We start from the raw sequence: 24,472 nt of genomic DNA, 5'->3' as shown, positions 1-24,472 counted from the left end.
ACTGTATGTGTAAGTGCAGTCTCCTTATCCAGACAATTCTCCCTAGTTTCTCCTCATTTAATTTACTGTTTATTGTGGTCGGATGCTTTGTACATTAATGGGTTGGTTTCATTTGTGCTTGTATTTTACTGTTTTAATGATTGAGATTGGTTGAAGTTTGGTACTGAAAGAGAAATCAGACTGCCTGTTAGGGCTGGATCTTTCCTGTGGCTGGCAGCGGTGCCTTTTCAATAAATGCACTTCCTGAAAGTCATGTCATTTGTCATCTGGATCCATCTGCATTGCAGGTAGTGTATCTCCAGGTCAGGGTGGTTTTTTTTTTTCCTTCCCAATTTGCTCCTATTCAGGCACTTCTCATTGATCTACTTTAAATATAATTTTAGCGTAGCTCACATAATACCCAAAGGCTCTTGCGTGTTTGTGCTCCATTATTCATGTTTATTAAATTCACTTCTTTTGGGACATAGATTTTCTTTCTAACACTGCATTCAGAGTTTGTGTGTGTTGATGGAGGGCAAGAAATAGCCCAGCCATCCACTCTTCCCATAGGTGTTATTTTCATTACTTGCAATTTACTGCTGTGTGCTATCTTATTCACCCCTGTGTAATTGCAGAGAATGAATCTGTACAAATATTAGTTCAACGGATCTTTCCAGGGCAATCGTGGCAGCCCTGTAGTTTGGGTTATTTAAAACATGCAGTGTGCTTTAGGGAATAGTTTTGCTTTTTCCTCTCATTAGATCTTTTCCTGGCCTCTTATCATCCTCACTGAAAGCTGTCAGCCTAGACATTTCAGATCCTAAATTGTAGTTTCTTTTTCCCAGTGACTTCAGTTTTGTTCTTGGAAGGTGAATAGCAGTTTTCTGATTGAACTCAAAGCTGGATCTCATTAATACAAAGCATATCTACAGTATCTGTAGAGCTCTGTTACTCCCTTCAGCACTGAGAGTCTGTTGGGCTGTTTGCCCTTGGCCAGTGCTTGGTTATGTACCTCCTGTAATACACCCATCTTCCAATATATTTTTACCTGACTCTGATGATTTATTTTTTTAAAAAACTTAGTGAAACATTAGGAAGACTTGATACCTACAATTTCTGTTGGTTTCACATATCCCTGAAGTTGTAACAATCTGAGATCTATTTTGATGAACTGTGCTAATTAAAACAGAACAAAAATACAGTTGTGTGGTCGTGCTGAGAATTTGGCTGGAGTTTAGCTTAACAATTATCTATGTGGAATTAAGAGGAAAACTATGAATGTGTGTTCCTGTTGTTACATTTTCTTTCAGTTAATCTGCTTGTATAATCTGCCATGTAGCTCAGTTGGGACACTGATGTTTTAGTTCTGTATGGCATCCAAAGTGAGGACAGTATTCACAGAATCTGGAAGGGGCTTCTGGAGGCTGGAAGGGACCTCTGGAGTTCTCCAGTCCAATGTCCTGCTCACAGCACGGTCAGCTGTGAGGTCAGACCAGGTTGCTCAGGGCTTTATTCGTTTGGGTCTTGAAAATGCCAAGGATGGAGACTGCACAACCTTTTCAAACTGCCTGGTATTAAAAGGCTGTGATTAGGTCTCTCCAAAGCTGTCCCTTTTTGCAGGCTGAACAAGACCAGCTCCCTCAATCTCTCCTCACAGGACAAGTGCTCCAGCCCCCAGACCTCCTTACTTACCCTCCTTTGGGCTTGCTCAACATGATCAACTTCTTTCTTGTACCAGGGGGCTCAAAACTGGTGCGGTTTTCTATATGGGGTCTCACAAGTGCAGAGGAAGGAAGGATGTTTGTTAATCACTTCCCTTGATCTAATGGCCACGCTCCTGTCAAGACAGTGCAGGATGCTGTTGGCTGCCTTAGCTGCCAGGGCACGCTGCTGGCTCATGTCCAGCTCACTGTCCACCAAGACCCCAGGTCCTGTTTGGCCCGACGGGCCCCAGCCTGTCTTGTTTCAGGGGCGTCTTTCTTCCCAGGTGCAGGGCTTTGCCTTTGTCCTTGTAAAATTCCATAAGGCTCCTGTTGAAACATTCTTCCAGCCTGTCAGGGTCCCTCTGGACAGCAGCTCCACCCCCAAGTATATTGACTGGTTCCCCCCAACATGTGGTCATCTCTGCAAATGTGACAAGGATGCACCCAGTTGCCTCCTCCAGGTTGTTGATAAAGATGTTATCTCTTGCCCAGGTGCAAATACTTACCATATGACTGAGGAGGGATGGAAGAGAAAAATAGTAACAAATGTGTGTTTTGCATTGACTTACTGGAAAAATATAGAGTGCTAAAAAGTTTTGTTTTTTTTAAATCCTCAAAACAGAACTATTGGATGGACATAATGAGTGTCATAGATCTTAATGTACAATGGACATTTAGATAAACTTTACTGAAGCAAATAGGACCAACAATTCAGGAAGGTCTCATTCATTTACTGATTTTTAAGCTAGTTTGCCAGCCAGGATTTGAAAAGAAAATAAAGCATTTGGTTCTCTAATTATTTGTGCAACTACAGATTCAGTCTCTGCTTTAAGCCGTCTGCCCTGCAGGCATTACTTTCAGTGCCACTTTGGATCGTTGGCACAGTGTATGATCCTCTGCATCTTCTTGTGTTTTGTGGCTGACTTGGTGCTGATAATTCTGATACAAATATCTGTGTTCATATTCCTGCCTTTTTTTCCCTATCCTTTTGCTTTATTTCTTTTAGTCTTTCTGAGGGTCTTCGGAACAGCTGCATGGGCAGAGGAAGCAATGCTGTATTCCTGGACAGGCATGCTTTTATTTACTGTCTGAGATTGACAGTGAAACAATTTTATTCCTCTGAAGCTTCACATGAAGAAATGTAATCTTCATTTCTGCAGCAGTTGTGGTGTCTGTACTTTACTGGTCAGTAACTGATAGGTGTACCAGCAATGGTAGGCTGTTGCCCTCTCTGCCATACGAGTATGGCATGGGAGAAATCCAAGAGCTTCTGCTGTTGCTGCTGTTGGCAGTAGAAGGGCAAACTAAGATTGAATGTCCTTGGGCTGCTCCTCAGTGAAGAAGATGGCCAGAATTTTTCTTACTTAGATGGCCCGGGAAAGAAGTTACTCATTTTACCGTAGAGGTAGTAGCTGCAGGTTTTACTGTAAACCAGATGACTGAGCAACTGCTTTGGGGTTAGAAAACCTTGATGATTCCTAGCATGAGGGGAGCCCTTGCAGTCTTTCAGAGTGATTTGTTTCATTTAAAAGTCTTTGATTAGGGTTTGTGTCTGATATAATAATGTTCTCCCAAGAGGTTTCCAGTGAACTCAGCATATGGTGTACATGGGGGAGCCAACCTTATTTTATGTGGGGACTTGGCAGGTATTGGGACTTTATAGAGATTGCTGGCTTCACTGGTTAGGAATTCATTGAATTTCACTTCTGTGAAGAACCTGTGTACCATTCCCTCTGGAGCATGACTTCAGCCTGCAGGTCCGTGACCCTGTTAATGGGCTTTTACAGTAGCATTTCATCAGTGCTGCTGGAAAGCTTGTTCCTAAAGGCTTAACAGTAACATTATCCAGAGCAGTCGGGTTTTATGGAACTACAGAGACTTTATGAAAGTATAGAGATTACAGAGAAATGTAATTGGGTGAATATGACAGATGGTATCCAATAAGCCAAGTGCTATCTCGTTGCAGGAATTTTATTTCATGTGTTTTTAGAGACTTTGTAATGTTCAAATGGCACATTACACCCATTTTTGTCCTTTTGAGTCAGGCTTGTTCTAAAAGATCCTATAACCCACTTCTCTTAACACAGCAACATACCAGCTTTCTTCACAGCAAGGGTGCATGGAAAAGATCTGAGTGGTCTTGAAGATTAGTCTGGTATGGTGTGGTTTTTTTTTTTTTTTTTTCTTTCTATCTGATTGGATGATCCATTGTTTTTGAATTGCAGTTGACAATATGGCAGAAGAAACTCTAGATGAAAATATCTTCTTTAATTTTCTATGGCTTCTGGTTTAGTGTTGTAAATGAGAGTAATATTTTCTTATCCAATTCCTCATCTTTTTCTAATGTGAACTGTTTGTTTCAGGAATTTTTGCTGACTATGTACATTCATTTTGCTTGTGCAAAAGTCCTTGATTTCATATAGAGTTTTTGGATGCTGCTATTAGTAATGTATTATCACGATGCAGCAGAAAGAGAAAATGCAAGGGTGACACTTTTAAACAGTGTATGAAAGTTTAGTGGTAGTATATGTCTTTGCTTGTTTGACTACGAACACTTCTCACTGCAATTAGTGCTGGGCTGCAGAGATGCGATAGATGTGATTTTGGACCTTTGTCCTGGTAAAAAAGGTGGTGTCATGCAAAATATTCCTTTATGAAGCAGTGTCAGGAAGGGACAAAAACATTGCCTCATTTGTCAGGCAGAAACAATAGATCTGCTTTACTGTGTCAGACTTTTTCTTTAAAAAAAATAAAATCAGTGCCTACATGCATCTTGCACATCCTAACTGAAAACATTTCTTCTTAGTTATTTTTTCTTGCAATGGCTTACTGAAATGTGAGCCATTTGCATGTTCAAAGAGTAAAGGTGAAGTACTTGCTGTGAAATGCGTTGTTATTTGAATTAAGGTTTTTCCAATATTACTTAAATCAAAATCAATCCATGTGGAATTACAGTAAAATGTATCAAGATCTTGATTTACAGAAGGTCCTGCCTTCGTCTCAGAAGTAAATTCATCCTTCAAACCTGATTGGTCTTGGGTTTCTCTATAAATGATTTTTAAGGAATAGAGGTTATGAAGAGCTTAGAATACTAAAATTCTTGCTTATATTTTTGTCTTCATTATGACACGCAGCAGTATAGACATCCTGGTTATTTTTGTGTAAGTTGAATTTAATGTTGAAACTGCCTCTGTAAAATAGATTTTGTGTCTTAAAAAGGTGGTGTGAAAATTAATACTTTGACAAAAAGGTTCGTTTAATGTGTTTCCCTTTAGAAAATAGGAGGTGGGGATATTTGAATCAAATGCCATGTTTAAAATGTGAAAATAGGCTATCTAAATTTAATACTTAAATCTCTGTGAGCCTTGGTCCAGGCTGCTAATATGAATCTTTAAGATATATAGCTATAGGCTTGACTTCTTAAGCCCAACTTCTCATAAGCTCTAATGGGTGGGTTGCTCGAGTTATGTATAGATGGATGGGTCTTCCCTGGAGGAAATGTATACAAGTTCTGATTTGTTAACTGAATTTGGACTATGCTATTACCGCAAACCTGAAGTGCTGTTTACGATGTTATATATAGTGTAAAATTGCTTTTTGTTTTAAATGCGGTCAAAGCCATAGCCAAGATGCCAGGTCGATACATGATATTTGATCAAACAGGAGTAAAAAGGAACCTTGCTGGATTTTCAGGATGCTTCAGCATGCTCAGCAGATTGCTAATATGTATGCATTATATTCAATAATTCAATTTTTGTGAATTATAAAGTTATATTTCTCTATTAAGACTGACTGAGTTTCATGCTGCTGCTGGGACTTTCTAGCATCACATCAAACATGTAGGCAGAATTGTTCTAACAGCCTTGCTCTCCATGAGATTATTTCCTGTAATGGTCCTGCCATGTTACAGCCGTAGTTTTTCCACTGTACTGGGACATTAGTCTCTTACCATCCCAGTTATTTGGACCACTGAGCAACAAAACCATGGCCACTTCTGAAACTGGGCAGGATAGGCTGGGTCCTCACCATGTGCACATCTCTTCCAGAGGAAAGAGGAACTGATTTCTGTTCTTTTCAAAGACCAAGAAGGGCAAAGGCTGCGCTTCTGCTTCTAGATTTCTGTGTTTCCCAAAGAAAGAACAGGGTAGGTTCTCTGGATTTCAGCTCTTGGACCCTGGAGCATCTGTCAGAGTGCAGGGACTGCCAGATACTGTGGCAAGATCATCTGCTAAATCTTTCTGCAAGGCTTTGCTGATGTGTGAGAAAGGGCCAGTTGTGGTTACACACTTGCATCTCAGAGTCTGCTGCAGATGTTTTTAAAGGCAACAAGAGTGAGGGCTTGATGGAATTGCTACTGAAACAGAGCTTATTATTTTTATTTATTCATTTAGTCATTCACCCATCCATTTATTTATTTATTTATTGAAAATTTATTATTGCCCTTAATGGCAAATCTTGGGAGTCACCTAGTCTCAGGAGAGTTCTTCCATTGAAAATCAGGGAATGTGGAATACCGGCTGCTAATCAGCAACTCCAAGGTCCACGAGTCCTGCAGAAAATATTAACAAAGTACACAGTTTCGAACTAGAGTGCTGTGCTATTCCAGCAGAAGGATATATAGGCTAAATTGGATCCTCTTTTTATTTGGACTTGCTTAACTATTATTTAGGCATCAAGAAGGGACAGAACTGCAGCTTTTCACTGATACTGGCATTAAGTAACTGTGAAAATATACAGAGTTGGTGGTAATGAGATTACTTTTAAGGCCTTTTCTACACTGTGGAGGATTCAAAAGAGTGGTTTGTCTGTCTGGTAGGAGTAAGGCATTCTAGTCCAAGTCCAGTAATCTGGAGAAGGTGAGTATTGTTGAAATAACTGTATTCTACTGAACCTCGGTATCATTGAAGAAAGCTGGAGTTCGATTTTAGTTGTTGAATGTTATGGCTTAGATAATGCAAGGCTTGTAGTTAATGCATATTTACAAAAGGATTGTGGAAAACAACCCAGAACTTCATAAAATGTGAAGTGAGAGAATGAAGGACCTGGAAGTTCCAGAGGAGCTTGTCAGCTGGTTTTCAAGCCATGCTGCTTTTGGTGTCAGCTCTGATTGCATATATTCAGAGGCTTTAAAAACAAAGTCTTGAAGTAGAAGGGCAATATGGAGAGGTGTTTAACGTTACAGCATCCACATGTTTTGGATGGAGGTTCATTTTTTCTGGCAGTCCTTTGGTGTGTCTGATAGTTGCTTTGCATTTGTGGAATGCTGAATCAATGCAAATCACACCCTTCCTCTTGACTGGTATTTGCTATGGTGTTACTTAAACTGCCGTGTTTACCGTGGTAAGGTTGGGCATGAAGAGATCTGAGGGAGCTGTGCTTGCTCACTTGAACCTGAATTTAGCTTGTTGTGGCTTCCCAGGGAATCAGAGGGAAGGTTTAGAACCCAACGGAGGACATTTCCCTGCTCCCTAGTTCCATGCAGGGTATTATGCCAGGATACAGTGTGATGGGAAAGCAGAGGAAGCTAGAGTCATCCAGAACACTTAGACACCTTGTCTGTGATACCGGATTTACAATTATAGCCAATCCAGCGTAGTACTGAAAACCATTATATTCATATAAAGATAATTACTGAATTGGTGGTTTATGGGAATGTCTGAGATGTGTATATATAGCTCATTTAACATATCTGAGGGAGTCAGCATAGTCTGATTTATAAAGCAGAAGATGAGAAGAGATCAGAGTTTTCTCCTTAGCTCTGCAAATGACCGGTGGAGTGGAGCAATACTGGCTCTTGACCTCTTTGGGTATTAAAGCTGTATATGCATTGCTGCCTCTGCAGTTCTTATGGTCTCTATTAGCATTGTTACATGGTTTTGGCTTTTTTCAAGTGTTGTCTTAAATGAGGAGGATTTGTTCAGGCCATTAAGCCTGCAACTTTATACTTAGCCATCTTTTACTCAATTGTTTGGCCAAAGATATCTGTTTGGGTAGTTTTACTTTCTAGCAGTGCAGCTAATATGTATTGCAGTTGTAGGGAAGCACTCTTGAAAAAAACCTGATATTGTATACCATGCAGGAATGTGTATCTTCTTTTTATAACTTGTTTCTGTGATTTATCAAACAAAGAATGCTTGGTGTAAAGCAGAACATTTTTGTGAGCGTGAGGGTTTCTTTTCTTTAATTTTTTTGTGGACTATGAGTCATGCATTACCTCTTCAAGAGACTGTGTAATTTCATCCCCAAGGTACTTGTACAGCATAGTTTCATTCTGTGGAGCATCAGCCTTTTGTAAGAGATAACCTGAGTATAAATTGTAAAAGGCTGATACTACCAATAATGCCTAACTATAAGTCTTTGATAATGCTGGCATGGGAAGAGTGGCATTCTGCATGCCTTTATTAGCTGTCCTATCTAGCTTTACTATGATGTGACTGTCCCCTAAACAGCGTATATTAATACATGGGAAGTAACTTTTTTAAAATGAAATTTCCATTGCAATACAATTTGGTTGTATGTAGGTCAGAATCCAAGTTTGTTTGTCCTGGATTTTTTCTTTTTTTCTTTTTAATTGTTAAAAGTGATTATAAAAAAGGGGCTAATCTTTTATAAAAATGTGTTGTAAGAGGAAACGAATTCTGCTTGTAAGAGGCTACATTTTGTTCTATAGAACTATTTTCCTTGTAGATGATATATTACAGTTTAAAAGATTTAATTATCTATGTTCAACATTTACTCATAATGCTCTTACAATAGAGACCTTTGTTCTCCAGAAAAATAATGTGTAGTCAGTAGTTTGATAAAATACTTCACAAAAATAATTTTCTGATTTCAATGCCATTAGTTTTTAACGTCTAGTTAATGAAAATGATTGAATGTGCAGGAGCTAATCTCCCAACCAGCAACAATTAGCAGAAAGAAATATGGTAATGCACAATACTGTTTGTCTCACCAGTCTCTAAAAGTTGAAGTGCATTGCAATCAGTGTGACTTTTCAGATATTCAGGAATAAATTCTGGTTTTCAGTGTGCAAAAGATTAGACAGTTAACTTCCCTAACATAATTTTGAATACTGCTGAGTTGCTAAGCAGCTCTCTTACACTCCTCAATTTTTATATGCTTTATATGCAAATTTTCCATCAAACCCCGTTGCTGTATGCATTGACATTTTGCATTAGAAGACAGTGGAGAAGAAAACAAGCTATAGACTGTGGATCTTAGATTTCTTTATGAAGTGGCTGAATATATATTTTTATTGAAGGTTATGTGAACCAGTTTTTCAGTTTTTCATGGACTGCACTTAAATTCTCAAGCCAACTTTTGCAGGTTAGGGCAGGCAAATTTCCATGGAACATAGTGGGAGTTTTCTATGGATAACGCCTGCAAGAGTTTGCTCCAGTGATTGCTGTTAGGTGTTGTTTTGAGTGATGAATTTGTTCCAATTACGTACTTTTTGTCTTTGCAGTGTTCTGGATGATGAGGGGAGCAGCCTGCGTCAGCAGAAGCTTGACAGGCAGGTAAGACTTTGGAGGGGGACCTACTTGCTCTCTGAAGTCTAGATCTTGGAGTAATGAAAGCACTGACACATATATCTGGTAATTGATAGAAAATTGCATCCCCTGATTAGGGAATGCAAAAGAGAAGTCTGTGGAGGTTACAGCTTACTTAGAAGTCTAACTTCCATTAAAATTTTTCTTATGACTGTGGTTTGAGTTTCTTGTTTCCACTGACTTGGACTTGTTTTAAGCTAACTGACAATGTATTTGTTACCCTTTTGATGGACCAGAAAGGACAAGAGGTTCTGCCAGACATTCCACCCAACAGAGGTTTACCCCAAAGTTTTTACATCTTTTTCTTTTCGTTCCATGGATTTAGCCCTTGTGGCTGTAAACCAGTGGCACTATGTGCTATGTTGCTTATTTTGCTACTGTATTTCTACATGACTTGTACAAGAAAGTGATTCAGAATCTCTCCCATGAAATCTCAGGGAATTTTGCCATCACGTTTTAATGGGGTTTGAGGTTTCCACTTTTCCTTTGATTTTTCTGTGGTCCCCTTTTCATAAAACTTTGTCATGTTTATAGTTAAACCTTATGAGTTTAATTTTATTTTTCTATACATTTCTTTTCCCATATTTTTATCAGCTTGCATGTCTACCAGCATCTCATTTTCAAATTCAAATACTTTCTATTTATGCCATAATCCTGTACTAGATTCTGATAATTTTGAAGTCATGTTGAGGTGTTCCACACAACTTATGGAGCTGAAAGAGTCCACTCTCCATTCTTATTCTTCAGTTTTAGTGCATCTCCTTTCTAGAAGCAAAAAATCACTGTACAGTAGCAGGGAAATGGTAAGGTAATGGATAAGTAAAATTAACAGTTCAGTTCTCTGAGGTGGTAGAAGAGGGCTCAAAGAGAGATGTGCCTATGGTGCCATCGGATTCTGAAGGCTTTGGTTTTCAGCAGGTCTAGCTGAGAAATTCAAGTGTTTAATTAAAGTTCATCTTGTATAGTTGTTAAATTAGGCTCATGTGCAGCCTTATCACTTGATTCTAGTTTGCAGCTTACCTGCTTTTAATTTACAGAAACTTAAATTGGCATCTCTGCCTTGTGCCCTTGCTTACTCTCCCATTGCTTCACAGCCAGTACTCTCACACTGTTGTTTTCCCAAGGGTTATCTCCAAGCAAGCTCTGACAGCTGGTAGACTGCTCAGAAAGATCTATTTTAATTATTTGCTGTTTTCAGCAGAAGGTGTTTTAGCAATGGGTTGGTTGTGTTTTTTTGGAAAGATTTCCTATAACCCGATATCCCAATATCCCACTTGCCAACTGCTGCCACTGGAAAATTGGAGAAGATGTAAAGATATCCATTGTTTTTCATCATAGGTTGCTACTGTTTGGAGTCCAGTAACAGATGCTTTTCTTTATATTTTCCTCAGCGAGCACTGCTAGAACAGAAGCAGAAAAAAAAGCGCCAGGAGCCATTAATGGTTCAGTCCAATGTGGACAGTCGCACAAGAACACGCAGAATGAAACATTCGGAAGAACAAGCACCATTGGTTGAATCGTATCTTAACAGCAACAGCAGCTCCATATATCATGGTATACGAATATGATCTGTTGCATGTATATTTACTGCAAGTCATAGTATGATGCTCTCAATGTTAAATTTATGCTAATGAGAACAAAGGTTGTTGTTTTGGATTTTTTCAGTAAATAATTGATATCCTTCACTTGTGTTTGGGGTAAAAACATCAGAACTTGCAATGCTAGCCTAACAGGAGGGAGTGAGGTAACTAGCTGCCATTTCAGCGCTGTGGGGAAGAAAGAGTGGCTTGTCCCTTCTGCCATGAATATTTATATGTCTTCAGCCTTGATTCCTACTAAGTAAAGCTTATGCTGTTCCACTCTATGTATTCCTCTATACATAATATCGCTTAAGTCTGACAGTGTTAACAGTAAATTTGAAACCTGTTAACTAATTTCAGCTAAGTTTGAATATAATCATTGCAAAGATACTGTGTTTCTGCAACGTTCATTAAAATAGGTGAGTAGGTAGAGAAGAACATTTCAAGCTTGTACGGTGTGGTCTGTGCTTTCGTATTAAAGATTACAGAATCCAGAAGGGACAGAGACACTTCAAGTATCACAGCCATAGGGAAAAAATTATAATGCCATTTCTGTATTGTTAGACATCAGAGAATTTAATCATCAGAAATAAATCCTAAGGAAACCAGTTGTTACTTAGTTCTGTGCTCATATGGCCCCCTAATGAGGGTAGGTGCGTGCTTTTCCTCAGGATTTCCTAGAAGGAAGCTTGGGTAACCCTTGTTCAATATTGTGTCTCTTGTGGATCTCGTTCCGGGTTGCCAGCACTTCCAAGAGTTATAGAGAACAGTAATTTTCAAATTGTCTTGTTTTGCAGATCGTTAAGTTGAATTTGGTTCCTAAGCCTCAATAGCAAAAGGCTTCCTTCCCTGTGTGTTGACTGGTATGTGGGAGAGGAACTGAAATCTACTGGTACTGGGAATGCAGTTGGCTGCTTTCAGGTTGGGAATGCTAATAGGTGGCAGAGTACTTAAGGTTTAGTGTCTAAAACCCAAAAGCTAAGATGCCTTTGTGAATCTACCTCTGGGAAAAAAACCCAAACCAACTAGTATCCTACTCTTAAACAAACAAACGAAAGCTAAATCGATCATTCAGTTCAGGTCTCTATCAAGTATACTGCACATGCTATACTTTTCATCTGCCCTGTCGTTTCCTTTTCAGTTGGTGGTCATATCTTTCAAGAAGGAGATGGCAGGTATTTACTGGATTAACTAATCATGCTGTGAGAAGTGCAGGTTTCAGAGTCTCTACCCCCGGTTTGCAATTGGTGGAATTTTTTTGGTGTGGTTGCAGCTACAGAATTTATTGTCAGAAATTGGAAATTGCATTGATTAAATGTTAAGGTTACATTAATAATGGGCCTTTTTTATCTTGCTTCTGCAGGCAGATAGGCTACCATAAGTGATTTCAGATGGAGAATTATTTTTTCTCTTATTTTATTTATGTTTTTCTAAAAAACATTAAACGCATTAATAATATTTCTCCCTCTTTACTGTCTTTTTCTCAGGGTCTGGGTAGAAGTTTTTTAAGATGAAACTAAATTTCTTTCCAGTCTGACCAAGAATTTGATTTAGCACAGAATTTTAGTTTGTTTTCTTTATTTTTCAATCAGAGAAAACAGACATTTTCTCTCTTTTCTTTTTAACTCAATAGCTTATCAAAGGTACAGAACTGTTCTAAGAAATAGTATCTTATGGTACAGACGTGCCTCCTGTACTGTCAATTGAACAAGGTTTTAATTTTCATGGATCAGAGCAACAGACATTATCATCCCATAAGTGGTAGCAAATTTCATATCTGCACTAACTGACCTAAATTTTGCAACAGTTTGCACCAGAGTGGACTTTCTGACTTAAGTAAGATTAACTGTGCTCTTAAGGTAAAAGTGACCCTTCCTGTAATATTATACCACACCGTTTACTGGAATACTTACTAATTTACTCCCCTTAAACCAGCTTGTTCTAAATTTGTCTCTCAAACCCTTTCAATATTTCACAAGGTTTCAGAGAAGCAAAAAAACATAGTAATATTTCTCATATTCAACCCAGAGTTTGTTAATCCCGGGGGACAGCTGTCCTTGTAATAAACTGTGCAGTTAGCAAAAGCCAACTTAGGAGAATTTAATGACCTAGTAAAGTGTTTTATGGCCTTGTAAAATCCTTTGTTAGGAACGTTGCTTTTGGAAATATTGTAAGAACTCCAGAAGTGTCCTTTTTTGGTGTGGTCCTCTCTGGGAATGTGCTTAGTGTCTTAGGTTACACTGTTTGCATGGTACATAGTTAGGTTTTGATGGCCATTTTTAACTATGGTATTCAGCTTCAGGGTTGGCACTTTTTTCCCCTTCAATAAAAACATTTGTATGTGGGAGTGTCGGATGCATGAGACAGCTGGGCTGTTTCTAAAGAACTATTCTGCTCTTTTCCGTTCATTTGTTTCTGTTATGGGCATGCTGATTTTAAGTTAAGAATGACTCTTTGATGGGAGTTGACGGGCTACTGAATGAACTACATTGCTTGGATGAGCATCTTTGTGAAATCAATTTCTGTACTGCAAATGCTGCAAAAAGAACACTTCTTTCCACCTATCATCCTCCTCTACTCTCTTTTTTAGCTTGTACTAATTCTGTGTAGCACAAAAGTACTTGTTGATTCCAACAAATAATTGGATGCCTGTGTGGAGATATCTCTACGGTACTTTGAGCAAAGTAGGTCAGAGATAACATCTCAGCAATTCTGAGATGTTAGGCTTTCTGCGCTGGGAAATTTTCTTTCATACACTGCCCTAGCTTATTCTGATGCAGTTATATGTGCTGCAATGGCTCCCTGATGGGCAACTCTGCTCTGGAATAAAAACTCATTTCATTCCAGAATAATTATCAGAGTGTGGAGTAAAAAGTCAGTCACTTTTGTTCTGGAATAGAACATCAGCCTGGTGAGCTATTTGTAGATAGAAACAGTGGAACAGCGTATTTCGCTAGTTAAGCTGATCATAAGTTTTTCCATATAAAGGAGCCCTTGGCTGCTTTTGAACCTCTGCAGGGAGTTGCAGGGGGATTGCTGCTAGTCCTCTGGCTGCACGTGCATTTTGCTTCATCTAGATTGGAGCTGAAGGGAAGTGCGAATAAATCTAAGATGCAATAGGATGGAGGGATGTTAATTAAGGGCTGTGACTGAGCTCAGCTGGGCCAGCTCACAAAGGGGATAACACAGATGTGACTTTCCTACACTTGCGTTGCTCGGGATTGAAGATGCTGGGACCAGTTTAATTCAGTATGAAACTGAGCAGGTACAGGGTTCTTTTGAGTTCCTTTTTTGTTAGTTTAATAAATAACAAAAAGGCTCTGCTGAAAGTGTGTCTCCACAGAGGAAGGAGGAGTATTGCCAGGATCACCATGATTTTTTCTTAGATACCTTCAAAGCAGAGAGGTGGCACATTGGTAGGATGAAATAGTATTTCTGTTCCCTGCCAAGTGTTACTAGCAATTCCGCTGGGTGCCATGAGACTTTTAAGGAGAGGGGTGCCCTTCCACTGAGGAAGTGGCTTTGCAGAATTCACCATGCACAAGTCTCCAGACAGATCATTTCTTCTCAGTTCCTGCCCATATTTCACCTACAGGTAAAAGTTTTCAGATCCTGTAGCTTGTAAATGACTTGCATGTAGTATATCTTTTTAAAACCTTTTGGTTGTTGGCATAATGCCTAATTAAGTAATAACAACAAAAGTATGTGAGTTATCTGTGGGAACTGACATGAATTAAGTTGAACAGGCCAACTCGAGTTAAGAGGAATCCTTGGCACTCTGGTCCACGAGTGGTTAGTTTGAGCTGGAGTATTAGCCAGTGGTAACCCAGTCCTTGCCTGTCAGCATCTGTAGATCAGGTAGGACCAAGAGTGCAGGAAATGGCTTTTGTTACTTGGAAAGGATTACAGAGATATATTTCATGGGAACAGAACCTCTTGTTTTATAATCTATGCATCTAGGAACATAGGTACACTAGTAGGAGAAATAGTTTCATGGCAGCACTTCTAGATAAGTCCAGGACAAAGCTGAGTATATGGAGGTAACAGAAAGTGTTCATGTAAAATGATGAATGCAGTGTCATCTTTTTTTTTTTTTTTTTTACCCCCCACTGAAATGAGGGTATTAATATAGTTTTGGGACCACACTTGTAGGTTAGACTCTAAATTATCTGCCCGCCATTTCAAGCAAGAGGTATCCTTCCATTAACTTCCATGATGTTTGTCTCCAGTTGTTATGATTACAAATAATGCCTCTCTCTCTTGCAGTACCAAATACAACTTCATCACTATTTCATCATTATAAATAGCGAAATAAGAACCAATAACAACATTTTGTATTGCTATTAAGTTTACATTGTATATAAAAGACAACAAAGTCATTTATTCACTGGAATAAATTTAATCCCTCTGTGTAGGACAGATCACTTACAAATTCCTTTGTCTTCTCTTTCTTGTGTTATTGTTTATTTTTGACTCAGTGTCCTTCATAAGTACATATTGCTACCTGTTTGTTTAAAATTTTTATTAAATTCTACTTGCCATTCTGTAATGCCTCACAGTCACATCTGCTGGTTTGTTTTCATGTATCTCTACACCACTTATTTTGTGAAGTTTGTTGAAAACCTGAACAAATTTCAGCCTGATATGACATTGCAAAATTCTGCTATGAGTACAGTTCTTTTTAATCTGGATTGCAAATACATACTGAGCATTCCTGGAGCCAAGTAGCACGCAGAGATACACTAGTTACTGCAACAATTTAATTACATTATTTAATTACATTTAATGCAAATTATGAAAGCCTATTTTCACAGAGAAGAGTAATTTTACTTCTGTGAAAATGGTGAATTTCCATTGGGGAGCGATTTTTTTCTTTTCACAGCACTGAGGAAGGCAGAGATTTGAATGAGTGCCAGATATGCTTTCATTAATATTACCATATTTTGTTGCAGCTGTGGCTTCTTTTTTTTAAAAAGACTTGAAATTAAAAATGTTTTCAATTAGATACACTCAGAGTCATTTTCATGGCAACTTCCAATTTAGAGATTTAGATTAACCATGTGTAAAAAGGCAAAATTACTTTCTTACTTTCCTTCTTTGATATTTGACAGCACATCTAGATATAATGGTTGTGTGCTGTGTTGAACAGACTTCTGATGACAAGTCATAGCTCTGGATTGTTAAACTCAATGTGTCATTCTGCTCCTTTACCATGAACGATGAGAGAGTTTTCTGATGAGTATCAAGCTGTCAACTTTGTAAGATGACATCAGTTAACCATTCATTTAAAAATCATATATTTGCGTGTTCATCAAAACAGTGTCTCGCTGTCCCTGTTTTCCACTGACCTTGAAATGAAAGGTATTAGTTTATTTTTTGAAGATAGCAAGGAGTGTTCTGTGCACAAGACTATTAATACTGAGAGATCAGGCAGCACTCCAAGTATCATGTGGGCAAAATACTTAACTTCCAATAAGCATATATTCTGCAATCTCCCTTTCAGCCACCGTCTATTCACCTTCATCCTTTAAAGCATCTTTCTGATTTATCAGCAGTTCTTACTGCGCCAGTACATTTCCAAAATGAACAAACTAACCCAGCAGCAACAATCAGAGAGCAGCGGGTGGCGAGTGGTTTGGAGGTCTTTTTGTGGTTCTTGGTACTGAAAGATTTGAGAAGAAAGTTTAGAGGCAACTGCTCAAAATTGCTTGAAAAACTCCTTTCTCTTTGCTTTAAAGTTCCACTTAAAGTATATTTACTTTCAGTTACTACTTCACAACTAGCCATTATTTTCTGTCCGTGACAGTCTCAGTGTCCGGGAGCAGCCGGGGCCAGGAGGTGAGGGTGACCCCAGCACGGGCAATGCCCTCGCAGATGGAGCACCATCCCACAGGCTTCGAACGTGGTGGGCAGAGCCGGCCGCTGCTGACGGGATTCTCAGCAGTCCCAGACACGACAAGGGATGAGCCGGGGCCAGGGCCCTCCACGGTGCCACTCAGGGCGGAAAGGAGACGGGGCCAGGAGACAAGTCTGCAGCGTACATATGAGGGGTCCGTCGAGCAGATGAGCTACCTGCAGCGTAGCGCCAGCGTCCGCCCAGGAGACACAGCTGGGAAGCAGCACACCTACAGCACAGCCCTGGGCTGAGCTGAAAGGGAGCCTGTGGCCCGGGGCAGGGTGTGGGTGGAAGCCCCCAGGGAGGCTCCCCAGGGCAATTAAAGCCTACTCATGCCCTCAGGGCCCTGATACACAAAATAATTATGTAATTTCTACTGTCCTTAATCTTCCTGGCATAGGTTTTTCATGGATAATTTTAGCTTTCCTTATTAGTGGTCTGCTTTCCCAAAGAGTCTAACTCATTGCTATTAACTCTCCATTTCACATGCTCCCTTTTCTTTCCCCCTCCCCAGGGTCAGACAGCAGATATGTGGGGGTTAAGAAGAGCCTTTTGTTTAATTCCTTCCTTTATTCTTTCTGAAGAAATCTCCTTATAGCAATGAGCTTTTGATAATGTCCTTAAGCAGCACCAGGTTCTCATGTCCACTTGTTCCTTTTTCTCAGCCTGTTCACGTTCAGTTTCACTTACGAGTATTTTCAGCTTTGTAAAATCAGCCTGGTCAACACATCAGTGTTAGATACATAAACTGCAAGGAGCTGTAGGGAATTTATGGGCAATGTAAGTTTTTGGGAACCTGGAATCTGACTGTAAGTTACTAGCTGCAGGGGTAATGCCTTTGATTATAAGCACTTTGAACCAGAAATCAAATCTTTGCATGTGATTAAATAGTGCCTAACATACCAGAGTCCTTGCCCTAATTCAGGCCCTTGTATTTAACTGATTTTAGTGTCTATATAAAACTAATAAAAATATTTCATTGCATTGTAAAATATAGTGGGTTTGCTCACCTTCAGAATACTTCTGATAGAATCCAGTGTCATTTAGATGACTGTAGAAATACTAGACCAGTTCAGAATCTAAGTTAATTAAATAAAGTAATAACGAACGACAGCCCAAATAAGCAGTGATTCACTAAGGCTAGAACTTCACAAAGTGAAACAGCAAGCCATTCTTACAGTGAAACACAAGAGCATCTCAGGCAACAGTAAGAAAAGGACAACCAATTTGCATTGATTTGTTAAGGTACACCGTGACTGAACTGTAGTTTATCTTTCTTTGCATGGTATTTATTCTGGATTTCACTTTTACTGTTGAGAGGACATTGGTAAATAGAATGAATATTTGCCTTATACAGCTGAGCCAATGATTTGCCTCACATACCTCATAATCTGGTTCAGCCTCTTTCTACTTAAGGTGCTTTCCAGACAGACTGCACAAATTTTAATGTATCCATTTAAATTTTTTTTCTTTTTCTGATTTTTCACTCACTTCATTCTTAGCAAAATGTACTGATCAAACCCACTTTTTTTTTTTTTTTAGCACATGGCATTTTTATGTGATAGAGATTGGTAAGTTATGATTCATAGGTATTTTTGCTTGTTTGTTTCTTCCTCTAAGATCTTAAGAGTGTGCAAGCACTCATATCAAGAAAAATGGTCATGCAAATGGAAAAAAATAATCTGCATTTCATTGCATGCTACTTCGAAATTAATTTCCTGTGTGAACTTCTCATCACGAAGGCCAGATGGAAAACATGCCTTTCATTTTAATTTACTCATATAAATATGTGTGGATAACTATCTTTCAATATTTTTTTTCAATTCTGTGTTGTCTGCATCACAGATTATTCACTTACAAATTGCATGCTTTTGTTTGATTGCGCGTTGTAGCTTTATCCCCTGTAACATGCGGTGTTGTCCAATACAGAACTGGCTCATGGGAGAGGCTTTTTTTTCCCACTTTTAGCATTTAGGCCATTGGTGATGCAAGGTGAAGCCAGGACACTGCCATTCTCCACTTTGATGCAAGTCCTTCTACACTCACCTTGTATTATGTTAATAGACTGTTTGTTGTTCCTCTTTTCTTTTCAGCTCAGATCCTGAATTAATATTGCAATCTGTGCTCTTTTCTGTCTCCCCAGAAGTATTTTTTTCTAATACTGTGCTGAAGTTAGTAGTCAATACTTGATTTTAATGAATGTGGATGAATAACACTGAAATTAAAATCATGTCATTGCTTCATTTGAAAGCTTGCCATTTATCTCAAAACTATTTCTTACAATTCCTGAGCCCAAACGAGAATGAAACACCAGATTTGAGAGTCCAGCATTACTTGCTGTTTGGAATTCTGTCTCACCACAACACATGCTCCTCCATTTTTGTCTTGTCTAAATGCAAATTCTAGTACAAACAAATAATTCTAATAGAAAAGAAAAATCTGTTGGGTTTTTTTAAGTGACGATTTTAATAATTTGGGCTGGGGCATATGGAGTATTGGGCTAAATTTTCAAGTGTAGTCTCCTATTGTTTAAGATAACTCTCAATAGGGATTTTTAAAGTTGCCTAAATTTCTTTTTGTACTGAAATGAATGCATTTTTGAGTGTCAGTCTGAAACTCCATCCCTGTATAGCTGCATTTAAGGTTCTTAATTTATTTATTCTGAGGTTCTGCATATCATTGTTTTTAACTTTTTAACATCCAACTAAGGACATAATCATATTGTCATATCAGTGAATATTATCTAGGGAGGCCAGTTTATCTTATTTTCCTTATTCAGGCTTTCTTGCGGGGAGCTGTAAATTGTTTTATGGGGCTATCTAGAGCCTGTGGAGAATGCAGGTTAGAGTTTGCCTCAAGGTTCCCATCCTGCTGAGAAGGGAAATTCTTGTCAGACTGTTACTTAGTGATCCAAAGATGTAGTAGAGGGCAGAGAGGAGGATATTTGATCCCCTGACAACATGGTTGGGGGTAAACATTGCCTCTACGAATTGCTTCATCTCCACAAAGACAGACTAGAAGGAGTGCTGGTTCGGTAAGTTCAAAGCTCCACATGCTAATGACCAGCTGCAGAGTGAGTACCGAGGGTGTTAGAAATGGTCGTTCTTACAACTCTTCAGGGCAGGAGAAAGCACTGGAAACAGAAAACAGAATTTTTTACTTTTTACTTTTAAATCTGTTAGACCCACTGAGCAAGGTAGGTCCACAGACCTCGCTCTGTAGGTCGGCAGCTTCAGAAGATAGCCCGTTGCCCACTCCTCTGCAAGGATCAAAGTCTGGACTGGCCCTGTTGACAGGAGCTGCTGTGCTGTGTAAACTTCACTGCCTGCCTCGCTGCAGTGGGCAGCCCTTAACACGGGAGGTATTTGGGGAGGTTAGCGCTTACGGGCAGGGGAAGACCTGTGCTTGCCCTGTGCTTAACTACGTAATTTCTTTGATATCTGCAGTCAGAAGAGAAAACATTAGTGAGTGAATGAACCTTAGCTGAGGTCTGCTATTTGCTGAATAGTTAATAGCTAAGAATAAGTTGTTGGGGTTTTGTGGTGGACATGGTATTTTGGGATTTGATTTGGATTTATTTTAGAGGTAGTACTTTAAATGTAATATTAAAGCTCAGAAAAGCATCCTTTAGAAACAAGAAATTCTGTGCCAGTTCCTTTCATGAACCCAGCTGCAGTATCTGCACATTTATGGTTTAAGTCCTATTTTGCAGTCTCCATCACTTATGTCTGAAAGTCCTGTTTACCATAGAGAGCAGTTATGGCATATGCTCAAAATGGCTACTGGACTGAAATCTTCTTCTCTGTCTTACAGAGTAAAGCAATGGCAATATTGCCTCTGTCCTTTGGCGCTCCATCACTGCACTTGTAATCAGATATCTCTTGCCGAAAGTCAGGAGACAAAAGCAATTCAAAAAGCTTCAGGCTTTTACTTGTTAGATCAAAGGATGGCTGACAAGGTAGTGAAGATAAGTCTTTAACTTTTCAAGGAACAATGTCAGGATGTTTCATCCTTTGTTGATTAATCATTCCGGTGGACGAAGTAAATCATGCTTCATCTGACTGAATGAATATTGCCATATTTAAAAGCATTTAGAGAACTGTCTGGTCATTTAATATAGGTAATTTGTAAAATACTGAATTTAATTATAACGTGGATTATCATCTTTAAAACAATGAAAAGAACGCACCCTAGTTTTTAAAGAGAGATTGAGCTACAAATATAGGACAGATTGCTGGCTTGGCAAATCACACGTATTCAAAGACTGTGGAGCAGGAACTCTTTGCTTCCCTCCTTAGTCGGAGGCTGCTGTGCTCGTGGAAATAGGACCCAGTGTACTGCCTTTTATGTGCCATTTTCCCTGGCGTCCTGTGCACTCACTCCTTTGGTTATGTCTTATTCATTTCCAGCGCTCCTTTACACTCAGCAAAGGGACTGCAATCTTGTCATTAGTGTATGATAAAGACAGGAATGAGGAGTTGGGCAGTGACAAGCTGTTTCTTTGGGCTTTTAGTCACTCCTCTACTAATTTAATGTATATTCTCCACAAAACTTGAACTCTTCCTCCGCGTAATGAGAAAAGGAGCGTGTTTATTGAGTGCCTCAGATGCTGATTGTGTTGTGAATGTAATGCTATTTATCATAGATTGCTGTGCTGGGGAGGGTAGCTGTGGGTTTGTAAGCTACAGTCTACACAGACATGGCTAAATCTGTTTCATCTTACTCCCCTGAGAATCTCCTTGGTGTTTCTATTGCTGTTCATGCGCATGAAGGATTTGGTGAACAGGGAAGTTGCCTCACAGACCAGAAGCCTAGGGAGAATTTCGCCCTTCAAAGAGAAATTACTGGCAGTCCACAGGCATTGAGCATCATTGGGTCTTTTGGGGGTTTATGAAGTTTGTCGGGATATTTTTAAAGTCATTTCATGGGCAACCAGTTCTTTCCAGTAAGGTTCCTTAGTGGACTTTTTTATGCTTTTAAAGAAAGCACTTTAGTTTTGGGAAAAAGGAAGGTATGGTGGGAGGCCCCAGGTGCCAGGGTGCTACTCCTCTGAGATAAGCCCCAGTCACCACGTGAAGCCCGTGGGGCTCAGCAACAGTGACTGGCAGCTGGCACCAGCAGTGCCCACCTACAGGTTGTTTTGTTTGGGGTGTGAAGTTTGATGATTCCTTTATGCATTTCACAAAGGTAGTTGCTTTTATGTCTTTGTAAACTCAATATTATTTCACTTCAAGGCTTGGCCTGGCCAGAAGAAAGAGTTACTGTGTGTGTTGCTTTCACAGATTCAAATACTGACCTCAAAGTGTGTCATGCTTTTAGAAAATGATAAAGCTTCTTTTTACTTTGAAAACAACTTGCATTGCATGAATTATGCTGACATTCACAGTTTCTGCTATGTATATTATGTTGAGACTTCTAAGGAATTAATTAATTTGTGTGTGTTACAAAGTAGGAGGAGTTTTTAATTTCAGCTTGGGTATCGTTTCACCATAAAATGCATGGCCGTTCTACTCATCATACTGTGATGTATACAATTATGCAAGATGTGTTTTGAAAATAACCTTCCGATGATTCCTTGTTTACAGGGTTAGGATGTAGCTTTAAGCACAGGCAGTACAAAGTCCAAATAAAATTTTTCTGCCTTCATGCTGCCACTGGTGATGATCAGTCTGGCAGAGCTTTACTATGTGGAAAAGTGCTTCCTACAATAGCTCAGCAACAATTTAATATTCTGATGTCACTTTTGGCCTGAAAGTTAGGAGCTGATACATTATTGGAAGGAGGAAAAAAGTTAGGAAATACATCCCAGCTAACCTAATACTTTCAGGTTTTTACTGTAGCTTTCCAAATTCTGGGTTTTTTGACTCTCTGCATGAATTGTCTGAGATACCAAACTCTGCTGTGTCTGCTTACTCTTTTATGCCTCCACAGAGTTCTCAACTCATTCTCTCTTGTCTCTCTCTCTTTGTTTCTGTCTTCTCTCTCTCTGTTTTTCTTTATGATGGGGTACCCTGAATCTTTCAAGCAGTGCAGGAGGCCGAACAGGAAGATGTAAAGGTGGTAGTGGATGCCCAAGCCCCGAAACCAACTAAAAAAACCAAGGCAGCAGCTGCGAGCTGTCAGACTGGCAGCACCAGAAAGGAGAAAAAAGGGAAACACAAAGGTTAGCTGCATGCGGCTGAATGTCAGATGTTGAATTGACTGCAAAATACTTCTTTTTCGTTTTTTATTTCTTTTGAATTTCTGAAAATTGCCCAGAAGTAATTTTTCGAAATTTTTATGAGATTGGAAAAGGTGAGTGACTTGGTCTTGTCTTGGCATGTCCAATCTGGCAGTGAGGGAGGGCTAAAATTTGTAAAAGGAGTCTTTTCCAAAGGAGAGTGTTTGTTCACATTGCAGAGAAGGAAGAAAGTACTGATGGAAAGATGCTGGTGTTTTCCTACAGTGTTAAAGAAATGAGAACCATCTTACACCAATGTGTTTTTTTAGACTATCTGCATGTAATGTGATTTGGAAAAACAGCCTTAAATTGCAGTCATTTCAGTCCAGACTCTTACTGAGGTTTAAACTATACAAATTAGAGGTTAAGTGGGCATTGTAAAAACCAATTCAACAAAACCAAGATAACATCCTCAAAGGGGTTCTTCAAGTTGTTACTTCAGTGTTACTCTATTCCACCTGGTCACCACATGAGAGGTGTTTGTATGAAAAACTTTCTGCAATGACTTTGGGTAAGATTAGGTAGACAAAAAAACCACACTATTGATAATGACAAAAAGGTAGGTAGAAGTGACATTGCCATTATTAGATTTACTATTTGAGCTACAAGGACTAGTTGGAAGAAGTAACATGAGCTACTTTAGAGCTATTCAAATTTTATATATGTATATGCACACTCACAAAAAGAGAGAGATTTTGTACCATATACAGTTTCTTTTTATTTGATGGTGAATGACTAATGAAATTAATAAATACCTTTCCAATAGTTTGCAGTTCTTGGATAAGGCTGCTCTAAGACTGTGCTGCCTGGACTGTATTGTATTCCTGTCTTGTGTTTGTCCAACAATCTCTCCATTATTGCTTAAGTGTGAATATAGTGTATATCCTTGACAAGTCTATTTAAAGGTAGCAATGACTAACAAGGGTAATTATTGAGGTCAGAGTATTGGGGCTTACCTATAGGGATTTTGCAGGACGTGAGCCTACCTTATTAAAATCCTTTACACATCCTTTACATACTGCAGCTTAATTCCTGAGATCTGAATCTACAACGTCTCTATGTCTGTAGTCCCTCTGGCTGCAAAGGAAGCCCTAGGTTAGACAGGCTTTAGACTCTGGCCCTGAGGTAAAGACTTTATTCATCGATTTGAAAAAAAAGATGGTGTGTGTCAATACCTAGGCTTAAAATAATACGTAAAAGTCAAAGGTAAAATTAACTGAGTGTAAAAATTGTTGGCAAAATAAGTGAACAGAAAGCTCGTGTTTCTCAATTTAATGTAAAATATAACGCCACTCCAGCATAGTAATACAGATGCCAAATTTTATTTTGAAGTACTTCTTGCTGAAGAGTAAAAATTCTTTTACTAGTTTAAAAGAAAATCTGTCTTAGGCTGTAACTGAGCATTGTGCTGGGTAGTATTTAAACCACGGTTACTGCATAACCTTGAGGCTCTGTTTCATCTCATATAATGCCTCTTTTGCCTTTATGGGGTGTCTGTGTCTGTACTATGTTCAGAACTTAAGATGCTGTGCTGGTCAGTTACA

The 24,472-nt window shown here is 39.1% G+C and overlaps 1 protein-coding gene across 1 annotated transcript in view; it reads left to right on the top strand.

Annotated features, from left to right (window-relative positions):
* Positions 1 to 24,472, top strand: part of TUB (TUB bipartite transcription factor) — a 152,684-nt gene that overhangs the window by 100,797 nt on the left and 27,415 nt on the right. The window contains exons 2-4 of the mRNA XM_059825818.1: positions 9,148 to 9,199; positions 10,624 to 10,786; positions 22,737 to 22,871. Coding sequence (XP_059681801.1) covers positions 9,148 to 9,199; positions 10,624 to 10,786; positions 22,737 to 22,871 — 350 coding nt within the window. The remainder of the gene's footprint in view (positions 1 to 9,147; positions 9,200 to 10,623; positions 10,787 to 22,736; positions 22,872 to 24,472) is intronic.

The sequence above is a fragment of the Gavia stellata genome, chromosome 17 (genome assembly GCF_030936135.1).
Source record: "Gavia stellata isolate bGavSte3 chromosome 17, bGavSte3.hap2, whole genome shotgun sequence".
NCBI classification, from domain to species: Eukaryota; Metazoa; Chordata; class Aves; order Gaviiformes; family Gaviidae; genus Gavia; species Gavia stellata.
This window is presented reverse-complemented; position numbering and strand designations above follow the sequence as displayed.